The sequence below is a fragment of the Anoplophora glabripennis genome, unplaced genomic scaffold (assembly GCF_000390285.2).
Source record: "Anoplophora glabripennis isolate ALB-LARVAE unplaced genomic scaffold, Agla_2.0 scaffold275, whole genome shotgun sequence".
Lineage (NCBI taxonomy): Eukaryota > Metazoa > Arthropoda > Insecta > Coleoptera > Cerambycidae > Anoplophora > Anoplophora glabripennis.
Window position 1 is genome coordinate 366182 of NW_019416374.1, and position 21227 is coordinate 387408.

Consider the following 21227-nt stretch of genomic DNA (forward strand, 5'->3'; position numbering starts at 1 on the left):
TCAGATGTTGTGAAATCAGAAATGACAACGGTGCTTGGTTTATCATCACCACTATCAAATTTCAGTATTCTTTTCGCAATATTTTCTTTATTCAAAAGTGAGTCTTCAATGTAGCCTTCCGCCACAGTGCTCGATCTCCATCCTCTGTGTCTTTTAAAACAAGTGAGGTCTCCACCGCCGTCAACTAAAAGTTCGTCGTAATGCGTGTCCACTGTACTCTTTCCAGTAGTCCAGAAAAAAATTTGTCGCTTCTTGCGAGACGGCATTGATTTTATGAATATCGGCGACTATTTGATGACACTTTCCACTAACAATAATCGACGTTCTACCAATCCGGGTAGACGTAAAGCAACATATATTCGATAAAAGCTTAATAATCTCTCTCCCAGCACAGTAATAGAACATGGTCACTTGGTTTTGGTATTGGAAATTTTTATAATTAAAGCAGATTTCAAATCTTCAACTCTTAAACTGATTAATTCATTAGACCGGCATGCGCCTGCAACCCCCAATATTAGGACGACCTATAAAGAAGCTTTTTAAAAATGTTGTTCTTTTATTTTGAATGCGTTTACCTTAATTATCAAATATAAATTATCAGGTGCACTATTCAAAAAGCAATCAACTTGCTCTTTTGTAAATACTCGCAATTTTTTCGGTACATATCCCTCATTTTGTCTCTTGTGAACAGCACGTAACTTTGAATATTTGCTTATAGCAATCCCCTTCTTTATATCCAACGTTGACCGCACATTGAATATTGTGACCAAAGTGTTGACGGTTTCATTTTATTTGATAAGTTTGAGAAATACACCATAATACATCTTCTGAAAATGTTTTTTTCTCTACACCAATCCATAAAATGTTGGTAATGTGTCTACCACAAAATTTCTGGAGATTTCTTTGGGAGAAGATTAAAAGAAACCTCTTTCGCACACTCCAGTATTTTCTCAGGTACACCTAAATATTAATTAGATTCCATTTTTACAGAGTTTTCAGCAAATTGAACCACAAACAATCACAAATGAACTCAATTAGCAATATGGCGACTAATGTTTGACAAAGTATCCATGAGTACATCGATATCCGATATATCCTACTTATTTATCATGCTTTATTATCCAAATTTGGTTCCAGCTTTTATGCAGATAAATTGCAGTGTTTGTTCCGTCCAACCTCATTGATCATGCCTCAGATAGTTAACTCGGGTTGTAATTGCGGGTGCACCAGCCTTTCTTACTTACTAAATCAAATGCCATAATCTTAGATACCAAATATACAATGAGGTAATTTAATAGAACCTTACGTTGACTTTCTATTCTTAAAGTAAAAGTTTGACTTTTAGATAGAATGTCCCTTTGAAACATACATGCCAGTTTAAAATTATCATCCACTTCAACGACTACTTAGAAAACTATAATGTCTAAGTGCTAAGGATAAAAAAAATTTGCAAAATTTGTGAAGCATTCGTCAGATGTTTTCTTTCTTATTTTTATCTTCAAATGGTGATTATCAGTTGATGTTAATGTATTATGTATTGGTTAAATCGGGTACCTACTAAATTCTGAATAATCTGAATGACCATCGTATTTCCCTTTGCAGAATTGTTTACTTTCGCATTAATACTTAACATTTGCATTGAAATTTGGCCCAGACTTCGTAAACCAGATCTCCTTCATTTACTCACAAACTCCCGTGTCTTATGGTTTTTTTAAATTTTCAACATAGGTATTCATTTTTTATTCCAAAAAATGAAAAATTACATTTATTAGTTTATTGACCCGAGGCATTAACAGTTGACTTCTTTATTTGGTATTCATGCAAGGAAACGTGAAAGTATTGCGAAGACATAAGTAATATTGAATTAGATCCAGGGGACATAATTTACATTTATTATTCCTAATGCGACGTTCGCCGTCCTGTCAGTCTTACACGCAATGCAAAACGTATTTTCTAACCGTTAATTTATTCCCTGGTGGAACAAAGTGCAGACCAGACATACTTGAGTAGAAAGTATTGGTTTTATATTTTTAGTTTAATCAGGAATATTAATAAATATCGGTAAGTATACATCAACGTTTCAAACTTTTACTTGTTTTTTTTTTTTTCGTTTCAAAATACACCTTTACAAATCTAATTGTTTCCAAAACTTCAAACAATTTATTTTTCTTATTTATTAAAAAGTAGACTTGATGCATTGATACAATGTTTTGTGTTTTAAGCCAGTAAGAGTAAGAGGTAAGATTTCGTTAAGACTTCTCTCCTAAGAGTCCTTAAGGTGGCGTCTTTCCGCGTAATTTTCAGTTATACTAGTTTTCTCCAGGGTATAAGACAGCTTATAAGCTGACAATATATTGCATATAAAAAAACATATTTTTACTTCTTATATGTTTATCATTATGTTTCCTGAACTTTACACACCTTTGAATATACACAAAATGGCGTACGATACTATAAACATAATCACACCCCGCAGAATGCTTTATGAACTAATCACAATTATTGAGTATTTTTACAAAATTCTCGACAATATAGCAATGGTACATGTTTGTTTGTTTGCATGGTTGCCTTTATTTTCTGCGATGTTTCACTGCGAAAAATGGAAGGAATCCTTGTATGTCAACATTTATATAGATTAGATGGATTTTCTTGTTCTAGCATTGTCTTGCTAAAATGCAATTTCTTGTCTATAAAATGTCAGCCTTAATAATACTTCTCTAATTTTAACACCAAAAAATAATTATTGGACATGGCTTTGAATTGTAAGGATAAACGTAATGAGACTTATCTCGCTATTAGGAGACTTACTAATACAAAAAGTCTTATCTCTTAATAGCCCAGGATAATTACATATTGACATGGCTGTTGCTTGACATAATTTAGATATTAGTACAAATCGGTCGAAAATAATATAAACAATGAAAATATAAGGTTGCGCCAAGAAAAAAAGTTGTGCTATTTGCAGAAAAAATTAAAAACTGCAAAAATACTCAAAAATGACGTGTTTTTTCTAACATTTTCCAACATAACTTCTTAAATATGCAGTTTACAGAGAAAACTATTACTGATGAAATTGTTTGTTATGAAATTTGCTACAAAATTTTTCGAACTTTTAAAATTGCTCCAAAAATTATTCAAAAAAAGAAAATTGATACTATAACGATTCTATATGATTGTTAAGGGATCCAAGTATGTGTAAAAAAATCAGCGCCAATTAAAATGCCTAACTTAAACCCCAGCACTCACGTAAAAAAATAACGACATTTCGCGCTGAAATTTAGTAACAAATTGTCTCATACCAATACTATCAGACCGATTTGGATCGGGTTTTGGAATTTCGTTTTATAATCGTTTAAAGTACTTACATCTACATTTATAGTAGAATTGGACAATTTCTTGCCTGTCAGTTTGACACTTCCAAATTACCTCGATTTTCATCACTTTCTTACGTTGTTTTGGCTATTTAGCAACAAAAATATGATATGCGCAGGTATCAAAATAATTCTATCTTATAGCAAATTTCATAAAAAAACAATTTCATCAGTAATAGTTTTTTCTGTAAAGTGCATATTTAAGAAGTTACATTGGAAAATGTTAGAAAAAACACGTCATTTTTGAGTATTTTTGCAGTTATTAATTTTTTCTGCAAATAGCACAACTTTTTTTCTTGGCGCAACGTGATATTTTCATTGTATATATTATTTTTGACCGATTTTTACTAATATCTAATCTACGTCAAGCAACAGCTATATCTGTAAGGTTTTGAGCTTAATTCTCTTGGACTATAAGTAGAACATACACTTTTTAAAAAAAACGTAGATATATTCTATCATTATCCCTTGAATTTTTCCTTTATTGTAGAAGTGTTAAGCTAATTCCAATTAATCTTTTTTCTAACAAATCTTAGGAAATTAATTCAAGCAATGTTTTTCGATATCAGAAATCTAGGAATGCAAAAGATACCTATCTAACTTCACAGATAAGATTCCTAATTAAATGTATCTAACATCGTCTAAAGTACCTAGTAGTACCTACTGATGAATCATGAAGTTTTGTATATGTTTGACAGATCAACAAAAAATAAGCTTAGAATTTATCTCTATATATAACTTTTTCGAAACAGGTTCCGACACTGTAATATATTTAAATTTTGGTTAGGTGATTAAAATGTCCCAAGAATTTGTGTAGGTTTGAACAACATTTCTTATTAGGGTGTGGTGGTGGTGTCTGCTATTGAAAACAAGAACAAAAAATCTGTTGTTTCCAATATACCTCTGCAGATTTAAGCAATCTGCTAAAAACAATATTTACAATTCTAACTATCGTATTACATTATTTTAATTCGCATGTAAAATCTATTTATATTTACGATTTTTATTCCTAATTAATTGATCAATGAAGTGGCCAAGTTGTATTTATATGTGTAATAAAAATTTGTTTTTCCCATCTTCAATAAATTGGTCAAGATTTGAAGGCAGTAGGACTTGGCCAACTTTGGATATTATTCAATAGAACCAAATTACTAACATTTTAAAATTTCGTACTGCTTCTATTTTAAATGTTTCAAAACATATTCTATTTATTATTACAGTTACGTAAGTCTAGCCTAAGTCTATCATATAGCTGGTAGCTCGCTGTAATCATACTGTTTTTTTTTTTCTAAAAATTGATAGCCTTAATTTGACTAATAAATGGAACAATTTATTGTAAGATACTTACACATAAAATGGTGCCACAGATTGAATAATTTTGTTACATATGTATCTAATAATTTTTATTACTAAAATGATGGTCTTCATTCATTCATTCTCTCATTCGCGGAAAGCTTCCGTTCATATAGCGGCATTGGAACCAACAAGAGGCGAGTCAATATCAGGACAGGCTTAGAAGTCGTTATAGCGAATCCGCCCTCACAGACCTAGCCCGAGAACAACAAGATCAGATCAAAGATGCAATGTGAATCTGTAACTGGCGGCGACCAGGTACATAGACCACGGCATAAAACCCAAAAAACTATGGTACTTTAAATACCAACCCGAAACGTAAAAGTCTTAAAACCAAAAATTAAAACATTTAAAACATAATGCAAAATATTGTTACAGGTCTCCTAAGTGCCGGTGCTATGGGTCTTTGGCATGGCGTTGAATATTACGAAAAAGAAAAACAAGTCGGTGAGGAATTCTACCAACAGTGGAGTAATGTAAGTTTTTAGATAGTATACAAGATATAATATCAACATTTACAATCAAATTTTTGGAATTTGTTATCTATTTGTCAAGGTTAGCAAGTAAACGATTGTTGCAGATTTAGTAACGTGACATTTACAAAAAACAAGTTTTATTTATGTATAAATAAGGACTATGGAGATGTATTACCATATTTTGGTTCATTAGAGATAAAAATACTTAGCATTGTATCTGTGAAAGAGACTATTATTTAGCTAACACATAATTTTTTTTAAATATCACAAAATTCGTCAAATTTCTATATCAAGTATCTAAATTATTATATTTCTAAGAGACTTCAATTTCTTAGTAAGTATAAAAATAAATGTATACATACATTTATCTTTCAGTCTGAAATGTATATGTTTACAAGATATAGTTTTAAAATAAATGATGTTAAAATTCTTTAATATAGTCAAAATTTGCATTTCAGTACATCGTTTTTATCTAAAACATTTAATGATTCTAGATATATTTTCTGAAATTTACTGTTTAACAAACAGCTAGGTGTAGGCCAAAAAAAAGTAGATGTATGGAAAACATGAAAAACTTATTTGTTTTAAGGGAAGTTTTAATGAATCATCATAATGATTCATACATATAAGGTATTTATATGTCTTGTAAAGTTACATCTCCCAGTATAGATATATAATAGTAATGCAAGGTGGTGCTAATTAAAACGGTGTAATTAATATTGTTACTATATATTTAAATTTAGGTTATTACATATAAAAAATGCCTGGGTACGTTATACATACAGGGTTATCTAAAAGTCCCGGTACGGCAGAATAACTTTCGAAGAATTCATTTTGGGAAAAAATGTTTCAGACAAAAGTGTAAGGATTTTTCCCTGGCTATCTGATGATGACCTTGAATTTGACCTTGACTTTGACCTTCAAATTCAGTTGAAGGTCAAGTTAAGTTTTTTTAAATGGAAGCTCCTATTTTTTATTGCGGATTTGGAAAGAGCAGGAAATTTTACGTCCAAAGTTGGTCTTGACCATGATTTTGACAATGACCTTCAAGGTCAAATGTGGATCGAGTTCCAAAAGTCCTGGTACGGCAGTACTCCCGACCAATTAACGCAAGGTAGCGTTTAGTCTCGACCAATTAAGGCAAGGTGGTGTGTATACCCGACCAATTAAGGCAAGGTGCACCTGCCCATTTTCGGGCGATTGAGAGATGTAGTATTTAATAGTCAGAGAGGAACTATTGAGGGGCCAGTTAGGTCCCCTAATCTGTGTCCACTTGACTTTTTCTTTGGGGCCACATAAAAAATAAAGTGTACGCTCCTAAACCACGAGATTTGGAAGATTTAAAACAAAAAGTAGTCAATGTTTGCGCTGATATTACACCTGATATGATAAGGAGTGCAATTGAGAATTCTTATGTTCGTCTAGGAATCTGCCAAAATGTTGATAGAGAACATTTTGACCACAGGTTGTAAGCCTTGTCTTAACTGGCCGAGATTGTTAGCCATTCCTTAACTGTCCAGGATCGTTAGCCTTGCCTTAACTGGACGGGCTATCCCCTTGCCTTAACTGACTGGGATCGCTAGCTACCCTACAGTGACTGAAATTTGTTAAAATTCTTGAAAAAATCTTTTTAAAATGACCTTCAAATACTGGTTCAGGGCCAAAAGCTTGATTATGGTCATATTCGTACATTTGTTTTTCCGTTCTTCCTAACTTGTCAAAAAAATAATAAACAAATTAACCTGACTTTGACATGATCTTGAGAGTCATTGTCAAAGTCGTAGTTAATGTCGTACTTGAAGGTTAAAATTCAGCTCTTTTCAAATCCGTAATAAAAAATAGGGGTTACCAATGAAAAAACAATTTTGACCTTGTAATGACCTTAAAGGTCATTGTCAAAGTCATGGTCAAGACCATATTTGGACGTAAATTTCCCTGCTCTTTCCAAATCGGCAATAAAAAATAAGGGTTCCCATTTAAAAAACTTAACTTGACCTTCAAATGACCTTGAAGTTCAAAGTCAAGGTCAAATCCAAAGTCAACATCAGATAGCCAGGGAAAAATCCTTACATTTTTGTCAGAAACATTTTTTCCAGAAATGCATTCTTCGAAAGTTATTCCGCCGTACCGAGACTTTTGGATAACCCTGTATAACTCATGTGTTAGATTTAAAATTGATATAAAAAATGTGGTGTAAAATAAAGTAGAATAAAATTACGTGGGTACCTAATTGGTTGATAAAATTTTACTGTACATAAGTCCATTAAATTATTTACCTTGCAAGATACCTATATGTATATTGAAACACTGATCATTTAATTAGCAGCCTAAATTATATGAGTGCACATAATTAAGTAGCAAAAACAGTTTAAAGGTCGTGAATAATTAAATAAAAAAATAAGGTTACTGTTATATATTTAGTATCCCTGAACCATTAATATTGTTTTTCTTCAATTTTATTTGTAACTGTTTATTTTTTAAATATTAGTTATATTCCTTAAGGTTAAATAATTAAGTTCATTTCAAGGTTATAAAAATATACAGGGTGTTCGAGAAATTATGACAAATTTTAGTAAATAAAAGCGAGTCTAACCTCTTTAAGACTTCGCAGTTCTGATGATTTTTTAACAAATTTACTTTGTTATCGTTAATAAATATACCAACTGTATCAAATTTGAAAACAGCTTAATCGGAGCAAAAAATTTAGTAAAATATTAATTTAAAACATAACTTTGTCATGTAACTCTATTATTATTCAGTTCCCGAAAAACGAAGTTAAACACTACTTTTATTAGTAGAAATGTTATTTAAATTTTTGCACCTATTTCCATTTAAAATAACTGCTACTATAGTGTGTTCTCCTATAGTACCAGCTCACTAACAAATTACAATTACAGTTTAAAGTCATATTATAGTCACCCAATTGTCACAATTAGGAACATTATTAGAAAAATAAAAACCATAAACAAAAAGTCAATTATCAATTTAAGTTGTTTGTATAAGTTATGTAACTTTGACCTTCTGGTGACTGCAATTCAAAACTGATACAAAAAAATGGAAGTTTCTTATTTTTTAACGGCTACAGAAAAATTTCATATAGCCATATGAAAAATATGTGAACTAGTGGGAAAAACCATGCATTTGATTTTTGACACATACAAAACAAGACTCGACATATTGTTTAATCCTTTACCAAAAATAGTGTTAGTTTACATGTTTTATTTAATTTAAATTTAATTTTTCAACTATTTCCCGCAACACACAGATTCTGCAAGACAACTCCGAGATATATTACGACTGGAGTTTCGTCCTTGGTTGGCTAGGAGTATTTTCCTGTTTAGGGGCGTCGTTCATCTTCTTCTTTGCCGCCTGCTGCCTGAGCAACGAGAGGGAGAAGGAGAACCTCAACAACGTTCAGTACATTATGCCAGGTTGGTCTTAAATTCTTTTAACTTTTAGGTCCTTCGGGATAACACACGGGTCAACTACGATTGGAGTTACATGTTAGCCTGGGTTGGCGTCGGGTGGTCTTTGGTGGCAGCCGTTTTGTTCTCCGGAGCTGCCATGTGCCTTAGAGGGGAAAGGGAGCGCGAGGAAGCTATCAACATGCAGTACTTAATGCCTGGTAACTTTTGGGGATCATTTTCATTTGCATAATAAGAGTTTTCTGAGACAATTTTATTTTTTACGTTCCGTTTATTTTTTCCCTGTTAACTGTTTGGGTATTTTGCTTTGCCTTGTATGTTATAAGAATCAGCCAAGAGTTGTTTTTATAAAATTATTTTTGTCTACTCAAAATTCTCACTGAATAAGGTAGATATACCTACAAACCAACTGACCTTCAATATCGATAACTGTACTATTTCTGAAAATATTTGTCAAGTTTTTGATTTGAAATTCCAAAATTGAAAAGGCACATGGATGGCTAAAATGAGGGAAAATATTGGTAAGAAAATAGGTAATAAAATTCGTAAAATATGATTTTAGAGCTAATGTTCCGGAAAGTTTTAATACAACTCATGATACTTTTGATTTTCAAAATTAATATCATTAACAAGTAAAAAACTCAAGTCAAAAACCAATTTTAAAATTTCTTCAATTACTTTCCTTCTAGGTATGCCTATTTTCGTTTAGATCTAATCATAAATTTTCAGTTTATTTAAATAATGTGGCCATTTTCAAAGCTATATTCATAGGAAACGATTTGCTTTAATTATCTTTTCCTCTATACTATTTCAATTTGACATCTCCCTACACATAAAATAACAAAACAGGTTACTATTTAGGTAACTTCACTTTGTTAGTCTACATTTTGAAAATCGATATATTTTCGTTCTTGAAACTCGGTTCTATTTAAGTAAATGTGAGGGTTTATATTTTGTTTCTTAATCTTCTTCCATAGTTAGAAATATCATATGATTTTATTCTACTTGTATTTTTGGATACCCACTAGATCCAAGTCCGTCCAATAATTTTAGACACCTTTCGCTGTTTATTAATATCTATATAATCAATATTATTAAAAAAAAAAGTTATTTAATAATAAACATAATTTCATAGAAAATAAATTGACTAATCTTTTTGGTGATATAATTAATTTAATAATTTTATAAATTCCTCTGCAGGTGGCAAAATATCCAAATAATTTCAGATATCTTTCATTTATTTCTCGTGTTAATTATTTCTGAATTGAATTTTTCATGCAAAAATATGGAAATCACGTAGTTGACCTATATAAATGTAGTTCCTAATTTACAAACACTAATTTAACATACGTAGTGTGAAATAATTTAAATTACAGCAGTACTTGGTATTTTAAATTTATAAATTCTGTTTGCCTAACATTTCTGTACCTACTTATCTGGTTCAGTAAGATTTTTAAAACGGTCTATGACTCAAGCCAATTGCTCTTATTATTAAGCATATAAGGTGTCTGATCTACGATCAATTTTTCTGTAGATGTTGGCTTATTATTCATTTTAGTAAAAAAAAATATCTTTACAAAAGTTGTAGCAATTTTGACAATTGATTTGAAACATGTTCGCGTTACCTATGTTCTATTTATATACCCCGACAATTATTGTATAATTAAATGTCCTATTTGATTTTAACATGATGTTTTGTTTTGAGTTATTTAACTATTTTTGAAAAAATGTCGTAGTATATTCGTTAATTTCAACAAACATTAGATTTTCAGTTACTCTTATAGTCTCAATGGAAAGAGAATCAAAATAGTCAAAAAGATGGTGGGGTCCATTAAAAAAAAAATAGTTACCCCGTGCAAATAATGAAAACCATTTTTGTTTGTTCGGATGATATTTGAAATTGTACATTTTTCAGAGTTGAGGGAAAATAAACCGTTTATGGCGCATAATAGATAAAGTAATATTAAAATTAACTGAAATAAAAAAAGGTAGATAGTTCCCAGGAAAAGCTAAACAATTAACAATATTCTTGGAAGATACTTTGTCCAAATATATTGATACAACTTTTGTGTGAAATTACTGAAATGAATAATAGAGCTATGAAATAATACACCTTCGATGAGAATGAGATACTTGTATATCTACATTTCTTTTCGTGTCTATAACTCTTCAATTAGAAAGCAATGTTTTCTTTTTTGTGTAGTAGCAATAACAATTTGCTTTTTTCTCTTGAAAAAATATGAGAGTTTCATGTCACTCATTTTACTAAAAATAAAGTACCTAATTTTTGTGTAATATTTTACGTTTAAAATGGAAAAATTCAGTACTTATAAATATAATTTTGTATTAAAAGAAAAACTATGACTATTGTTTCAGAAAGTTCTTGTGTCACTTATGTTTAATAAAATACAACTACATACTAATAAATAATAAAAATTTCAAAGCAATCATATTGATAATAAAAAAATCATGTAATTTTCAAACTGTCTCGCTTAATGCTTAAGGCTTACAAAAAAACAGTAACATTGTATTATAACTTTGTTTGTATAAAGTGTTTTCTTATTAAGCTGTTAATAACTCTACTCCTTTCTGTCTCTAAACATCAAAATCTAATTATTTCTCTTTCTTCTCCGATTGGTTTTATTAATATTAGCATGAAATTCTTGTTAAACCTGTTAAAAAATCAAATTATTAACAAAAAAATATACTAATTAACTTACAAACATGACTGTATTATAATCATAATGTGTAACTATGCCTAGTAAGTCTGTTAAATCATTGCTATTATTTATTTACATACATAATAGCAAAATAAAATATACAATTTTCCACTGTCTGAGAATAAAACATAAAAAGATTTTTAGGATCACTTTTTTAAATCAATAATTTTTAATAAGTACCTAATTATTAACGTCACCCCATATCAAGGATTAGGATAATCATATTCTCACTATACAGGGTGTCTCAGGTATTACTAGCATTCTTGTAAGGGGTGATTATACAATCAAAATAAATGAACAGCCTGGAAATCATTCTGCATACAACCGCTTTGGCTGCATTTCCATGACACAACAGTGCTAAAAATTTTGAAAAATAATAATTGTTTATGTAATCACTAATCAGTAAGAAAATAATACTAAAGCATACAGCCTCACCACACACAAACTACGAATGCAGAAACATTATAAATGAACAATTATTTAAATACTATGCACATTAAAGAAAATTTCAAAGAATAATTATTTATTCAAAATAATCAGAACTTAAAGTATCTTATGTTTTTTTATAATTAAGACATTGACGTACTATTTTTATTGTAAATAAAAGAGGGCTATCACAGGGTTTCTACGCCACTGGTGATGATGGGAATATCTAAATATAGGTACTGAATAATCAGACGAAAGATTACAACCTAGAAATATTGTGGAGGGGTTTCCAAGGAAATAAATAAAAATAAAAATTTCGAAATCTTTCACACCCTGTATATCGGGAATTGTGAACTTTTAGAGATAGATATATTTGGATAAATCTCATTAATTTTGACTGTATATCACCCCTTACAAGGATGCCATTAATACCTGAGAAAACCCTTGAAAATTAGTTTTCCTAATTTGACTCTTGAAATAAATATACTATAGGGCTATTAAAAAGATTGTAGAATTGCGAAATGCATAAAATTATTGATTATTTATTATCGTAATCAAGTTCCACTATTGACAACAGCTGTACTTTATATGTAAAATGCAGATTTTATGTTATGTACCTCAACATATGAAGATAAATAAAATTCTGATAACACCCATTAAAAATTTCAATACAGTTTCATCATAATGAATAAGTAATTAGTAAAAGTCAGGTACCTACCTACTTTTACCATCGTAAATTTAAATTAGACATTTTTTAATTAGAAATTATTGGTTGGATTCAATGTTACCAAAATAGTTTTATTTTGATATTTAATATCAAAGCTATCAATTTCCACTTAGTTTTTAAATCTACAGGGTGGTTATAAGAACATATTAATAGTATAACAGTGATAGGCATTATTTCCATCAATTTTTGTTAATAAATGTGGAACATCTTAAAAAAGTGAATTTGAAAATTTGAAAAAAATAAGTTGGTATAATTTAAAATTTGAAAAACATATTGCGAGCAATATTTAAAATAGTTATCTCCATTACTATTCCGTTCAGAAAACTTATTATCACTTTGTACTTTGACTTTGTATATTGTAAAGTAATTTTAAAACATATTTTTTTAACTCTTAGAACTTGTTTGAACATTTTTTTTTGGATCTGAGATAACACAACTATTATTATACCTACATTGACATATTAGTGAACTGTGTATATTAATAGTCTCGCATAATAATTTTTATAATATGTCCTTTAATACTTTGTAATGAAACACAGAGTATTGCTGAAATTAATTGAAAGTACTGAACATTCATAGTATTGTGGTAGTGTAACCTTATAAAAGTGCAATCAGCGGTATTATATAAAATTAATATTTTTTCAGTGTACCCACAAAAACAACAATACGCGTATGCTGGCTACCCAGTACCTCAACCGCAACCCTACACGGGACCTTACTATACAACAGGATCAGCATATGGGCCATATAGTTATTAATAATACAATAATACATACTGTTATACAAGAAGATTATAGACTGTCTTCCATTACCTGCTTTTATAAAATGTGACGAGAATAATTACACTAAAAATTAATTTCTTTAATTTTTAGTGTAATCTGAATAGGTATTTAAAAGGAAAAAGAAATCATATTTTTATATGCTCAGGGCAAAATATTATTTTGCTACGTTTTTACCACCTACAGTAATATTTAAACATATCAAAAAACTCGATACTTACATATAATTAAGATTCGACAATTTTTGAGATAATTGTCTTAAAATCAATAAGGTAATCAGACAATATTTTGTATATATTAGATATAGTTTTTGATTAATTCATTATCAATATAGCATATCTGTTTTTATTTTATATGTGCATAAAAGCGACTGTGTATTTTATTTATGAGAAGTATACAACGAACAAAACGTATAATAATAATTATTTATATCGTTAGTATTAAATGTGTATTTTTGTATGTTCGAAGTTTTCTATATGAACAATAAGTTATTTTTAACAAATGGTGTAAATTTATAAGGAAACTTAAAAAATAAATATTATGATATACTTACTTATTTACCAGATGTTTGAAGCCATCCACACTCTTCAAAGACATTCTCATGATCTTTGATAACTTTAACATACATTTTTGAGGTCCAAATAAAACGATTTAACTAAACTTGTCTATTCAAAATGGCCCTCAAAGAATACTTTGGTTTTATGCAAATAACTTTGTCCCCTTTTAAATAAAATTTAATTTACTAGTACATGTGTGTAGATATCACATTTCGACTGCTGAATCAATTGCATTTATAGAAAAGGAAAAAACATCTCTATCCCTAGGCAAATATGTTTGAATATGTTATTTTCTTTTAGTCCATCCAAATCACACTTGGAAAAAAAATTGTTACCTGGACTTTTATAAGTGGAAATGGTAAAAGGGCTTATAATAAACCTAAGAAAAATAAATGCGTGAGCAGGGGTGACGGATTTTTGAATTGGGGGGTTGAAAAGTTGTGAAAAATTGTATCATTGGGATTTCTGGCGAAAACAAAAAAGTTATCTAATGAAAAAGTTGTAGATCATGTAAAACTCTACAACTTTTGTATAGGTCATGTTTTACGATAACCTCAAAATTTCCGAGAAAAAATGCGGAAAACAGGTTTTTTCTGATTTTTCGTTTTTTATTTCTCATTTCCGCAAAAATAACTTAATTTTGACCGAAATTAGGTGAAAGTATACCTTTCTGAGTTTTAAATAACCTCAAATTTTTTTAGACAGAAAAATCAAGAAATTTCCGAGATATTCATTTTTTCCGGTCTGAAACACTTAGAAAAATCCTACTTAGGAAGATCATTGTACAGAGTTGTGCCAGTAATCATTTTTTTCATTTTAACATATACTTTTTGATGAAATAAAAAAATCTGTAATCACAGCTCAAAAATGCAAAAAAAAATAAAAAATGACTCTTGCAACAATTAATTTTTCAGTAATTGCATATTTTCATTGCCACTTTTTTCGCTCTATCCCATCGCCTCAACATTTTTGCAATCGGACGTTTCGTCTTCAAAGGGCCATCATTAATTTTTTTAAATACGTCGCTATTTTTATGAGCCGTACTAAGGAAAAATTTTAAATGATAGCTAAAAACCTTTTTTCCAATAGTAATATCTAATTCAGAATTACAAATGGCTTTAGATTTGATCTTAAAAATAACAGCGACAAAAATTAACTTGATGGCCTCTCGAAGATGAAACGTCGGATTGCAAAAATCTTAGCGCCATTGTATAGAGCGGAAAAAGTGGCATTGTAAATATGCAATTTATTTTAAAATTCGGTTTCAAATAAAGCCAGAAAAAAAAATTAAACAATTTTGCAAAATTTCGGTTTTTTTCCGGAGAGCTCCGGAACTACCGGAATTTTAGAATTTTCGAAACGGCATATTGTTAGGTATAAAAAAAACAAAAAATTTTTCAAATCTGAACCACCCCGTATCTCTTACCGTTTCCTAGATCCTAATGCTATCCCATCCTTATCTTCGACACTAATCGATCCTATGGAAAAAATTATTATTTATTTTATTTATTCACTATTCGACTTCGACTTATGTTTATAGTAATACTGTACAAAAATAAAGTTTTGGGCCAAACAATGAGACAGTTTTTTTGTATTTTTTCCGTAGAATTGAATGATGTACTTAATCAGTTTTTGATTTTTTTTTAATTTAAACAAATTATCAACAATTACTGAAAAATTCATTGTTGCAAGTAATTTTTTATTTTTTTGCATTTTTAAGCATGTTTTTGAACTATGATTACAGATTTTTTTATTTCACCAAAAAGTATATGTAAAAACGAAAAAAATGATTACCGGCAGAACTCCGTACGATGATTTTCCTAACTAGAATTTTTCTGTGAAAAAAAAGTTTCAGACCGGAAAAAATGAATATCTCGGAAACTTCTTGATTTTTTTTTTCTAAAAAAAATTGCGGTTACTTAAGACACAGAAAGGTATATTTTCAACAGGTTTCATCAAAATTAGATTATTTTTGCGGAAATGAGAAATATAAAACGAAAAATAAGAAATCCGTTTTTCGCATTTTTCTCGGAAATTTTGAGGTTATCGTAAAAAGTGACCTCTACAAAATTTGTAGATTTTTGCATGATCTATTATGGTATTGGATACTTTTCTGTTTGACCTCAATTTTCGCCAGAAATCCCAATGATACAATTTTTCACAACTTTTCAACACCCCAAATTAACCCTCCGCCTCCCCTGCTCACGCATTTATTATTTTTTTCGTTTATTATAAGCCCCTTTACCATTTGCACTTATAAAAGTTCAGGTAACAATTTTCTTTTATTTTTCCCTCTAAACGAGTATTTCGATCGGTCTATTTATTTACACTTCAATTCTTATTTTATTAAAAAAATTGGCTTTTTCAAGTATCTTCTGTATAAGAAATTTTTCATATTTCGTATAACTATTTTTGCACAAACAATTATTTTGTTGGTCACCACCAACTCATTTGCAATTACCGTAAAAAATTTGATTCATGTAATAATAAAAATAAAGTAATACTTAATGGAGTTCAGAATCTTGTAACGGAATGTTATTCTTTCACAAAAAATATTGGCAATGATCACTATTTGCAGTAATGTATGAATTCAATAACAAAATTAATTTTGCACTCATCTGAGATTCCATAAAATGCGATTATGAACACTATAAGTATTATTTCGATTATATTAAAAAAAAAACAATTTTTTTATGATAGCTACATCGATTTATAATATCAAAAATGCGTTGATCAGGACTAATAAATCAATTATGTGAAAATAATTAGAAACAAAACATTTACAAGAAAAAAACAAATTATTTGCCAATTTGAATTTTGACCCCAAGAATTTGTAGCAGTTGTATGAATATTGGGACTTTCTAATATTATCTAAATAATGCTAATTTTTCCACAAATTCATTGTTTATTTTCTTATTTATACAAATTTATCTGAAACGTTTGAAGGCATTTTCAATTAATGAAAATTGATATCGCATTTTGATATGTTAAAGAAATAAATATTTTGGTTTTCTGTTTCATTTTACAATAGAAATGGGTAAGTACATTTGCAAATGTGAATCATTTTCTAATAAATTTTTTTGTATGTGGCTATCTAAAGTTTATTAATTAAATTAAATCATAACATTTAAAACAATACTACTAATACGAGGTTTAATCAAAAAGTAGTGGGAATTGTTCATTTTCTCAGAAAGTATTTATTTAATCTTTAATTTTTATCTCATCCCCTTCAAAGATGCCCCCTCTGATATTATACCCTTATGTCAACCTAGTTCCAGTTTGAGAGACACTGGTGGAACGCCACTCCCTTGATATCGTCTTGAGATTGGTTAAATTGGTTTGCGATTTTACTTTTATCTCATTTATTGTTGAAAAACATCCTATGAGTAACCTTTTGAGTTTGGGAAATAGGAAAAAGTAAAAGGGGTCATGTCGGAATAATAGAGTGGTGGCAATGTCACAACAGTGTTTTGTTTTCCCAAGAACTGTTGGATAAGCAAAGCGGTATGCGCCGATGTGTTCTTGTCATTTGTCCTGATTGCCTCACGAAAATTGCACAAAACTGGTAGGTTAGGTAGTACTCGTTGTTAACTGTTAGAACGACCTGCACATTTGACCAGATCTCGCATCATTTTCGTTGTCTTCTTGACTTTCCTGAAAACATTTGTACCACTGTTATCAGTTTATACTCATGGCTGTGACATAGTATTGTTGCCAAAGGTCTTCTTTAACGCTTCACTGCACTTAATTTTGTTTTTAACACAAAATATCTTAGACAAACTCTGATCCGATATTTCGCCACACAAAAAAATCACCAAAAACACTGAAGGTCTTACTCATTTGCTCGTTTGTGCAACGAGGATATTCTAATAATATTATTATTATCGTTCGCTAAACACAAACCAATGAGTATATAATATTAGTATATCTTCGTTGCACATACTAAGTGTGGCAGCTGCCTAAAAAATTGACAGGCATGTCACAAACAGTGATACCAATGCCCAAAAAAGAATCAACAAGATACAACACGCGCAACTTGAAGATTTCCGGTACTTTTTGATCAAACCTCGTATTTAAATGTAAACATGAAGAACTAAGGCAAAAGTCATAAATTTAAAGTATCTCATATAAAATATAGTTATTTTAATTTTTTTTTTAATCTTTCCTAATAATTGCAATGTTTTTTAATATTTTATAAAGTATACAGGGCGTCTGGAAACGAATGGGCCATTCTTCAAGAGTACCTACAATTTAGATTGCTGATGTAGTTCCATCAAACAACAGTTTATCCTACATATCAATAAGCATTGACATTTGAACAGTCAATAAAAATTGCAAAAAAATATTTAATAAAGCTACAAATTTAGCAAAAGGCTGACATTAAATTTGATTCCAAGACAGCAAATATTCAACTTTCAGTTGATAACTGCGGAAAACTGAAATCTATTTTATTCTAAAATGACGCATTTTAGCAACGTACCTTTTTCACAGTATATAGTGGTTTCATATAAAACTTGTTTTACACTTTAATGATGATACATTGGAACTTACAAATTTTTTAGGCTCAGAGAGTGAATTTCAAGCACTTACCGTTCTTTTGCTCATGTAGTATTTAATCCATGAGTTGGTCGTGTTACACTCACTCAATGGGTCACTTAATTTAGAAAGAACAAGAAAATATCAGAACTTCTTAAGGAAGGTTTTTTAATAACAATGTATAAAATTGAAACAAACAAAACAACTGTAACACAACAGATTCAAATAAACAATATCAATGACTACTTTGTATTCCAAGATTCAGGCAATTCCAGATACATGGCAAAATTTGGAATCAAGATTTCTCATTAAAATTAGTTAAATCCAAGACTCTAAAGTTAAATAGATCGGACTGTCTGGAAACCCAAGGAGAACTACCTTTTTGGAAAACTCACTGGATTTTGACACTTACCCATTTTCCCATTTTGGGTTCAGAAGTTTTGTTATCATCTTATGTCAACTCAGGCTTCCTTACACCTTCCTTCACTGGATGCCTCTAAAGGATCGAGGGAAGCCTTTGTTGAACTAAATTTATTTTTTTTTTTAAGAAAAAAAAAGACTTCTAAAACCTTTCTCTTTAAATCTCGGTATTAATTTTCTTAAAACATTAAGACAAAATATGGTGGTGGTTTGGAGTTCCTAGGTCCATTGCTTGCCAGATGGCCAGAAATATTTGCAAGTATACTTATTCAATATGCTTTCTAATCATTGTGCTTGTTCTAAGTGGCAGGAACAATGAGATGGAACCTTCTAATGACTTTAAAATTTAGTTGGAGACAAAATTAATGGTGGAAAGATAGAGGTAGTAGAGAGTAGAGTAGAGATAGGAAGTATGTTAACTGGTCAATTTAGATAAGTCTCGCCTAAATTATCCTGCCTGCAGTTATCACCACATCTTTCATTCACACAAGCTATAGCTTGCCATATTCATAACTCAGTGCATGCCACTAGAAATGAGCATTTTATGTAAACCCACATGCAAAAATAACATGGATTGCAATCTGGTGACCTTGGAGGCCATGATAACGGTTTATCTATCCACATATTGGGAAATCACACTTCATGTCTAAAATGAGGTGGAATGGAACATGGTCATGTAAAAGCCGAATGGTTATTTTACATTTAGGGCCACACCCCCGAGTAGTTCGGGCAAGTTATTCTGGAAAATTTGTAGATAGTCCATACCAGTCATTGAGGCTGGTACCAAAAAGGACCAATAAGCACCAGAGGAATGTTCCCTTAAAATTTGTACACTTCCTCATGAGATATTGTATAAAATGAAAAAATGTGTTCAATAATAGTTTTATTTCTGTATTACAAATTATTTAACTACACACGTGAAATATTCGCGTCATTTTAATAACGAATTCACAACACCTACTTATTTTATAATTTTTGTATTACAATACTTAAATACTTATACTTAGTAATTATTTACTTCAGCACACAAATCTGATTTATTGGAATAATTTTGAAATATGATAATGCTTTTGATTATTTCACTTTATAAAGAAACATTATTTTCATCTCTATAAAATTAAAATTTTTATCATTTGCAATTACATTACGGTTAATCAAAGGCAAAGCAGCAGTTAGCTACTACGCACAAGTTTGATCAAAACATGCACATTTGAAATGTATATAAACTCCAAACAAATTTGTTTACCTATATATTTGTGGTATTTATTTCATTAAGATAAAATATCTCATTTTTAACTATTAATGAAGATATTAAAAAAAGATTATTAACAACATTGTGCTGATGCAAAATCAAAATGTCCAACAAAAAAATCAACTTTTTTTCAGTCTTTTCATTTGTCTTTTCAACAGTGCTTATTTTTTTTTATCTAAAATGCTAAACAGAACATTGGTTGTTCTCCAAAATAATCCTGACAGACACTTTACTTTTTCTTGAACCATATGTGCTGCAATATTCTATCGACAAAATTGTATGCTTATTTCTCTGACCAAAGATAAGAAAATTAGATTAGTATCTATGGTCCTATTTGCTGGCCAGTGAGGTTACCAGACTTGGAATGTTATTACCTTTACTTAAAGCTAGCCAACAGACCACATGAAAAAGTTACCAGCTAAATAAATAAATTCTTGAGATCAGAATGTTAAGTGATGAAACAGAAAAGTTGTTATTTTTCCAAAAGGAGAGTCAAGAAATTGAAAAAACCAAGAGGATTTATTTCTAAAAAATGCACCACCTTGTAGATTATTTTAAATGGAAATAAAATTGTAAATTATATCATTTTCTCAAAAAATTTGGTAGTAGTGAATTTAAATGGATTATTTAAGAAACTGTGGAGAACACATATTAAAAATAAACGGGTTGCAGGCCTACGTTCACATAAACTTATTTTTGGTCATAGAATAACCATAGAATTATATCTTTGTTGCAATACCACAGTAAAGATAAATCACTAGGGCAGTTATACTTTCGCGCTAAGCCAACTTCAGAATTCAGTCATACTACGTCTACGTTTAATATCCGTAGTATTTACTTGTATGTTTTATGGATACTTGTTCATTGTTTTGTGGTGTTACCCTAACCACTTAATAATGTCCAATAATATAGTAAAAATTCTCAATCATAAGCGTGAATTGCAATATCTAGTGTTTCAAAAAATTACTTATTTTTTTTATTGTATAATGAAATTGCCAAACTGGATTTATGTTTTGAGTACCTCACATACTGTTACAACATTTTGATAATCACTGATTTCTCATACAAATGTCGGCTGTGACAAGTGTGAAGATAGAATCATTCACATTTGGGAGTGATGCTATTTTCAATTAAAATAACAAGGTCAAATAATGAGTGCTGGATTTCTTCATAGATTAACACGTT

At 29.9% G+C, this 21227-nt stretch overlaps 1 protein-coding gene across 2 annotated transcripts in view; it reads left to right on the forward strand.

Annotated features, from left to right (window-relative positions):
• Positions 1-13818, forward strand: part of LOC108908434 — an 87408-nt gene extending 73590 nt beyond the window's left edge. Inside the window, exons 5-7 of one of the 2 annotated variants that reach the window (XM_018712470.1) lie at positions 5103-5200; positions 8660-8825; positions 13144-13818. In XM_018712470.1, the coding sequence (XP_018567986.1) occupies positions 5103-5200; positions 8660-8825; positions 13144-13256 (377 nt within the window). In that variant the 3' untranslated portion in view covers positions 13257-13818. Of the gene's footprint in view, positions 1-5102; positions 5201-8465; positions 8632-8659; positions 8826-13143 lie in introns of both variants that reach the window. The other variant, XM_018712469.1, reaches the window with a different exon arrangement.
• Positions 13819-21227: the final 7409 nt, after the last annotated feature.